Here is an 8,090-nt window from a genome sequence, read left to right on the forward strand (position 1 = left end):
TTCAGCATTCAACATTATTTTCAGTTAACTCAATTGACGGTTGGTCACTTTTGTCAAAATTAATTATTTTTTAGGAACTTTTTTGTTGATAACATCTTTCAAAATTGTTTTTGTCAGCGTTCGAATCTTTTGAATACCAAGTTGATAGTTACCTCTTTACTAAATAAAAAAATTTAAAATTTTTCACTAATAGTAAGCTTATTATGTCCGTTCACTACAAGAAAGTCGCCGGATACCGTCGGAAGTAATGCGACGATATAAACCTCACCTGAAAATGCTTACCAACGGATTTTTCTAATCCTACACTAATTTTCGTCGGAACTAGCGTCGGAATATAATGGGGGTAGGATGACAAAATATATAGTTAATTACTGTTGGATTAACCGACGATAATGTTGGCGTCATGTTGCATACATTCGTGACATTTTATCGTTGAATTTATCCCACGGTAATTCTGACGAAAGGTTTTTTGGAGATTTTCAAAAAAAAAAATCTATTGGTTGTTACCATTGGTAAATTCCGATGGTAATGCCAACGGAAAATCTTTTTAAAAAGCAATTATTTTTCGTCCATTTAAAGTAAAACCTGATGACAAACATAATTGAAACAGTGCTTTAAACCTGACGTGAAATATCAAACAAACAACATAAAAGTATAGAATGATATATGGTAATTGATATATTTGAAACAATGTTAATTGCAATACGTTCTTCTTAATGTTTGATAAAGAATTAGACATATCATAGAACTATATTTACAATAACCCTATTCAGATTCATTATCTTCTTCTGGTTCACCATCTTCCTCTTCTGAGGTAGTTTCCTGATCATCGAACTCGTCTTCCTCTTCTTCGTCCACGTCAACCCCATCTTCTTCTTCAAGATCGTCGTCCTGTTGTGGTGGTGCGTCGTCCTATAAACCAAGGTCAATGATATCATCATCCGTAATAGCAGAGCTAAGGGTAATTGCCTCACCGGTATCAACCACCATTCTCAAAAGGGTTGGGTCATCAATCTAGTAAGGTTCTTGACCCTCGGTCCTATCATCAGACTCGATGCGGCCTCTTGGCTTAGTCTTAACCACAACTACCCAACTAGACTTGCATGAACCCGAATAAGGCAAAAAGTACACATCTCGTGTATTTTGAGGTAGAATAATATCCTATATTTACTGGCTACATTAACTTAATGATATCGTAGTCCTCATGCTTTCGTGTTCCTTGTCGCGAACTTGGATCATACCATTCACATTTAAACACAAACACCTTGTATGTAGTGCGACAGAAATACTCTAACTCAATTATATTGTGCAACACACTAAACCAATCAGAGTGACCCCGCCTGAATCCCCACGAATCCAAACTCTGGTGTTATAAGTTTTCTTCCATATCGACCACTGCAAGGTATGTAATGATATCTATTAACATTGTACATCAGGTAGCTAGTGCCCTTATTTATTTGGTCCCAACTAAGTGCAACTAATTCCGAATCTTTTGTGTCATGTAGATGTACACTGACGCACTCTCTAAACCAACGTGAAAAGTTGTTCAATGAGGTATCAGGATTCGCCTCTTGGAATAACCTATATGATAGAATAGGATAAAGAAGTTTTGATTACATTAAGAAGTTAGAATGTTATTGATTGCAATATTTACGTAGACTTAATAAACTCACATGAGGTACAGTGAAATCTGGTCACATTTAAGCAACACATATAGATGTGCGGCATCGATTTCCTTCTGCTCTAACTAATAGTCATTTCCCATACCCATTGTAGCTCCTTCCAAGACAAAGATCGGGTATGTTGTTCCCTCGACGGTGAAATATGTGTGCCTGATATTGTCAAACACGTTTTTCTCAATGTGCATCACATCAAAACAGTTCCACGTGCTAAACACATGCCCAACAAATACGTCAACTCCCTCAAAAAATTCAGATTTTAATCCCCCCCCCAGTCTACCGTTATCTCTGTCATATATCCATAGACGATGACTTAGAATCATTTTGAATCACACACCCTAGAATTCAACGAACAAGACAAAATTATTAAAGTTTTTACAAAATCTAGCATAGCATATCCTATAATTAGTATGTTCTGCAAACCAAACAAATTTTAAAACAAATCGCACGAAATTTCAGTAGAACTTTCCCTTAACTCAAAGAGATCCATCAAATAAATATAACAATTTTCATAAAGAAAACAACTGCAAGCATGTATTAGAATAAACACAAATTCAATAACATATAAAATCCTAATTGTTCTAGTGTGTAATCCCTCATAATTCCATAATTTTTTAGCAAACAAGGGTTTTGAGAAGGTGCCTCTACGCGACCTTCTCCCACTTTTGTTCTAAAACTCTATCGTAAGAAAAGTAAGTCAAACATAAAAGTTAAACAATTGATTACTACAAGAAAATCACTCATTTAGTTACACGTAAAAAGTGTAGCCAAAAATTAAAAAAAATGATGCATTAGGCTAAGGCTACGCTTTTTAGGCTTTGGAGACGCTCTAGTGGGGATGCTTATACCAGTGTTGTCTATTCTTAAAGGCTACACTTTTGATGTTTGAGAATATGGTGCACTTTTCAAGTGATACTCTTTAGGACCGAAGGCTACACTTTTTAACACTAATGGTTACCAGAATTCAAAAGAATAGGCTACACTTTTGTTTGCTACGGCATCACTTTAGAAATGTAGCAACATTATATACTTATAACTATTCTATATAAGTGTAGCCTTACCATAATTTCGAGTATTTATATATCTCACACTAAATTAAGCATACCCATATCAAAATATGCATGAGACCACTTAGAGTTTACTACTAATAAACTACAAAAATCCAAAATATTATATCCTACAAAGGTATCATGTAATAAAAGCCATCATTAATCAATCATATAGATGTTGAAATTGAAGGAGACAGATTTGATGGAGGAGTAACAGGAAGAGAAGTGCATCTTTTCTTAATTACAAACTGCATTACCCTATTTTAATCAATAATTTGATAATAAAGTACATAATAAAACTCTATACTCACAACAAAATCTGGGAAAACTAAAAACTACAAACCAAATCCTAACCACAAACTTCATTATCATAATTTAGTCAACAATTTAGTAAAATACCTAACAAAATTCTAAAATCACAAAAAAAATATGAAAACAGTAAAAAAAAAATACCAAATTCTAGTCACAAACTTCATTACATTAATTTAATCAATAATTTCATAAAGTATTTGCTAAAAAATCCTAAACTCACATAAAAATCTTAATAAAATTAAAAAACTAGGCCAAACTTACCTTCGATTGTGGCTACAGGATGCTGGAGCAGTGGTGGTTCTGACGGCAGTGACCACCAAGAACAGCAATGGCGTGCCCAGCCTCCCAGTTATGACTAACAGCTTCAGGGGCGACAACATCCAACGACGATGGCACCAGAGGCTCCAGCAGCNTTGCCGTCAGAGTACTCCAATGGTAAATTGGTGCAACACAGCGTTTCATTAAATCCATTTCGATGGTGAATTCGCTAGTAACTGTAGTGCGAACAAAATCATATATTTCGCGCGACTAATCATAGTCGGAATTAGCGTCGGAATGTGAAATCTGACAGTAAATATTTTTGAAAAATTTAAGCTACCTTAGATTTGACGCAAAATTTGCCAATAAACTCGACGCTGAATCTGACGATACTCAATATTTTTCTTGTAGTGATTGTTGTGTATGTTAACTAAACATTTCATTTAGTCATATCACCTGAATTCTTATAAGGTGGATTCTATGGTGCCTTTCATTGTAGTGTCTAAATTGCTTAACTTACCTTTATAAGTAAAAAATAAAATATATAAAATAAAAATAAAATATTTAAAATTTATTAAATATTATTTTTTTGCCTTTTTTAAAAAATTAGACACCATGTTTTAAGCACCATATTATTCACCTTCTTATAATGCTATTACATTAATGTTGCATGCGCTAAGATAAAAAGATCACTAGCTTTTTCAATTTTAAATGTTATAAAATCACTTACATTTAAAAAAAAATTTCTAATATCATATTTCAAAATTATTTATTTTAAAAATTGAAACGCATAAATAGAAATATATGATTGATATTAAATGAAGAATAATACAATAATATATATTGACAAAGGTTCTAAAACACAAACACTTTCCTGAATTGTTGTCATCGTATTTGCGCATCAAACATATTTTAAATACAATACTCATCGATATTTGTTTGATATGCAGATTTTTTATATTCAATTATGTCTTAATAAAAGGAGTGAATATCTAACTTGGCTCTGACAATTATTTCGAAGGGACAATGAGATCCTTAACAAAAAAAATATATCATTTTCGATGCTTGATTTTTATTTTTATGAGACTGATTACCCCTGTGCCAAAAAAATAAAACATTGACTTTTTTTTGGCACAGAGACTAATCAGTCCCATAAAAATAAAAATTAGGAGTCGAAAAGGGTATTTTTTTTTTTTATTAAAGGTCTTGTTATCTTTCGAAGTAATTGTCAGAGCCGTTTAAGATTTTTCTCTAATAAGAATAAATTCTTTTTTTTTAACATACTTAGACATAACTAAATATCATGTATTAGCGTATTCAGCCTTATATTCTTTAACATATAATTTTGAAATCACTTTAAAAATAGAATATATTATTATTTGTTTAAACAAAAAATATTTTAAATGACAAAAAAAACATTAAAAACAATTAAAAAATATATTTATATTTAATATCAATAAAATATTAAAATATTATTATAATTTATCTAAAAATTAATTTATACTTGATATATACGTCGTTTCTCCGTATCCGCGTGTTTATATATGTTATGTCATGTTATATATTATCATATTCTATATCTATGTTAGTGTCATACATAATATGACAAAGAAAATTATTCCTCCTTAAATTTGTATTATCCTTGTTATTCATTCCAAAGGGAAAAATAAATACAAAAAATTACAATAATTAAACTACCCAATAAATATATACCCATATTTTCTCAAAGTTAGTAGTTCCCAAAATTCATATAGCATCTTTGATATATATAAATGAAATACTATCTTCCTTCTTCAATCACTAATTAAGTAATGATTTCATATTAGATGAATAAAGAAGAATAGAATTAGGCCAAAAAGGACTAGGAAATTAGTGAGTAAATGTATGTATACATCATATACTTTTTTTTTTTTCGATCTTGGCTATGACTCAGAAGTTCTAATAAACTATTCTTCATGCATTCATTCATTCATTCATGCAATAATGTGAATGGTGGAGCCCCATGGCAGAGACCCCTTGATGCTGCAAGAGTGGGTATTGCAGTTGGAACCCAATTGTTGGAACCACCACCATGATGATGATGATGATCATATGGGCTACCCTTAACTACTACAGCTCCATTATTGTTATGATCCATTGCTGATGATTGTTGCTGATAATACAGATGCCTTCCATGTGTTTGATTATATGCCTCACTGCCAAAAACACTTTCATAGCCAAGTCCCTTGATTTCATTGTTATCATTGCCAATAACAGCACCCATTGGAAACACATAACCATTGACATCACCACCACCACCACCACCCCCACCATAAACCACAGAGCTTGATCCAGAGCTGTTATTGTTATCCATGGAAGCAGAATGATCCAATGTCATGATACCATGCTGAAAGAAATTGTGGGTACTACCCCCTAGTTGCAAAGGATGAATCTCTTGATGAAAATTGTGAGACACATTGTTTTGATCAGAAGAATCTTGCTCTTGCTTGCACCAGAACCTTTGTGATGATGATGATGATGATCCATAGTTAGCAGGGTAGTGTTGGAATGCAAGGGAAGCAGGCCAACCACCATGATGGGTGGCGGCCGCCGCAGTTACAAAGTTGTTGATTCCATCAGTTAGAGAATGAGAATTGATGTTGTTGCTGTGATCTTCTTGGTGTTGTCTTTGGTGAACACTATTGTCTACATTAATTAGGTCTCCATTGTCCATGTCCTTCAACCTCTTGGCGGCGCCACCAATGGGCAAGGTGCTGCTCTCTAGTATGCTCTTCACATCGTATCTGTTCATGTCGAAGTTTGTAACTGCATTCAAACCTCGGAACTTTATGGCTGCTATGTCATATGCTTCTGCTGCCTCTTCCTGAGTGCCTGCAAAAAACCAACATGTTAAGAGAATTGAAGTAACATAAGACATATAAAAAATTAAGTATCTACGTTTGAAATAAGTAGAAATGATTATAGAAATATTCTAAAGTTAATTGGAACATCCGTCCCAAGAATAAAACAAACACTAGAATTTTTATATGTATGTAAATCTTCTAGAATGAATGAATCAAAGAAAAACATTTAGCTTGTATAGAAAAGAAATCATTAGAAAAAGTATAAGTAATTAATTTTTATTTAGAAAATACTAAATTTTATATTTTTAAAATTTTCATTCTTTTAAAAATTTATAATTTAAAATAAACATTTTTTTAAAAAAATTAATATTTACTAAAAATATTAACTACCTAATATTATTTAAAATATTAGTCACAAGTTTTATTTTAACCATCAATTATTGCTTTCATTGATTGTATATATAGGTGTACCTAATGAGTCATAATATTTTAGGAGGTGATATAATTCAACGCAATTGAAAGTGAGACACACAGAATTTGTATAATCATGCATGGTTCTTTTTCTTGTTTTAGTTACTTGGAGGTTTCTTTGCCCATAATTAAAAAATATGGTTGGCATGTGCTAGTGAATTATCATACATGCATAGAATAGAGAATAGAAGTGGAATAGAATAGCTAGATGCCTAAATTTACTTACTAAAAGTTCCTAGATAAAGATCTTTGTTGCCTGCAACTCTTCCAATCCGAGCTTGCCATCTACCATGTTGATGATGCCTACATTCATATTTTAAAATATAATAATGAACTCTCTACTAATAACACTGTGATATTTGGATAAGAGCAAGCCTTAACACAGTTTGGGGTAGACAAAAAAGAATACCATTAATTCTTTATATTTTAATACTTCACATATCAATTAAGTTCACTACATTAACAAATTTTAATTATGCCGGTTATTATAAATTACATTATACATTATTGCATAGATATATTTTAGATTCTAATAATCAAATGTACCTTGTTACTCCACGATAAATGGATGCACCACGGGAAAATCCACTACTCTTCCTACGGTACAAAATATTATTTATATATAATTCATTATTCATATTTTTGAATAAAATTAATCAATAACAATAAGGATATATACAATTACAAATACACATACCTTCTCAATGACGCAACATACTCTTGCCTTGTCATGTGCTTCATTTCTTCTAATTCTTTTTCATATTGACTAATCTGAAGTTATTATCAAAATTATATTCCAACAAAAATAAAATATAAGAAATATATAAATTATATTGCAACATACACAAAACTGTTGTACTTCTATATATTTACGTTCTTAACAAATATTTGATAATTAAATAAATAGTGTAAAATGAATATTCGTTTTCCTTGATTACCAATTATATATACGGTAACATAGTTAGCTTGATAAGACAAATAATCTAAATTAGTTTCTTCGATGAGCAAACAAAACCCATCAAAAGAGGAAACTTTTTTCAATATTGCACATTGACACAAATATAGAAAGTGCCCTCTATCTAGTAGTGGATAATAGCTTATATGTTCACAACATTGTTGCATGTTAATCCCAATGCCAATAATGTTTGTTGCCTATAGAGCTTTATTCAACACAAACCCTTAATTGAGGGTAATACTATACAAGGCAGTTAAGAAGAGAATTAACATAAAAAAATGTGCAAAAGAAAATTAAACTTACCGGAAAATTTGTTGTTGTTGTGGTTCCCCAGTATTTTAGGGCTGCTAAATCATAGGCTCTAGCTGCTTTTTCTTCTTTGTCATAACCTCCTGCAAATAAGCATCAACAAATTAATATTTAACTCAAACAGAAAACATGGCATAATTCATTTAAAAAACAAAAAAAAGAAGGGGGGAGGGGGGGGGGGGGGTTTAATTTTGTTTTATTTTTTTTACTCCCC

At 31.6% G+C, this 8,090-nt stretch overlaps 1 protein-coding gene across 1 annotated transcript in view; it reads right to left on the reverse strand.

The window, feature by feature from the left end:
* LOC107638100 (AP2-like ethylene-responsive transcription factor BBM) overlaps positions 5,091-8,090 on the reverse strand; it is a 5,481-nt gene continuing 2,481 nt past the window's right edge. Inside the window, exons 5-9 of the mRNA XM_021121917.1 lie at positions 7,871-7,968; positions 7,310-7,383; positions 7,159-7,209; positions 6,839-6,915; positions 5,091-6,169 (exon numbers count right to left, since the gene is read on the reverse strand). Of these exons, the coding sequence (XP_020977576.1) occupies positions 5,268-6,169; positions 6,839-6,915; positions 7,159-7,209; positions 7,310-7,383; positions 7,871-7,968 (1,202 nt within the window). The 3' untranslated portion in view covers positions 5,091-5,267. The remainder of the gene's footprint in view (positions 6,170-6,838; positions 6,916-7,158; positions 7,210-7,309; positions 7,384-7,870; positions 7,969-8,090) is intronic.

The sequence above is a fragment of the Arachis ipaensis genome, chromosome B04 (genome assembly GCF_000816755.2).
Source record: "Arachis ipaensis cultivar K30076 chromosome B04, Araip1.1, whole genome shotgun sequence".
Lineage (NCBI taxonomy): Eukaryota > Viridiplantae > Streptophyta > Magnoliopsida > Fabales > Fabaceae > Arachis > Arachis ipaensis.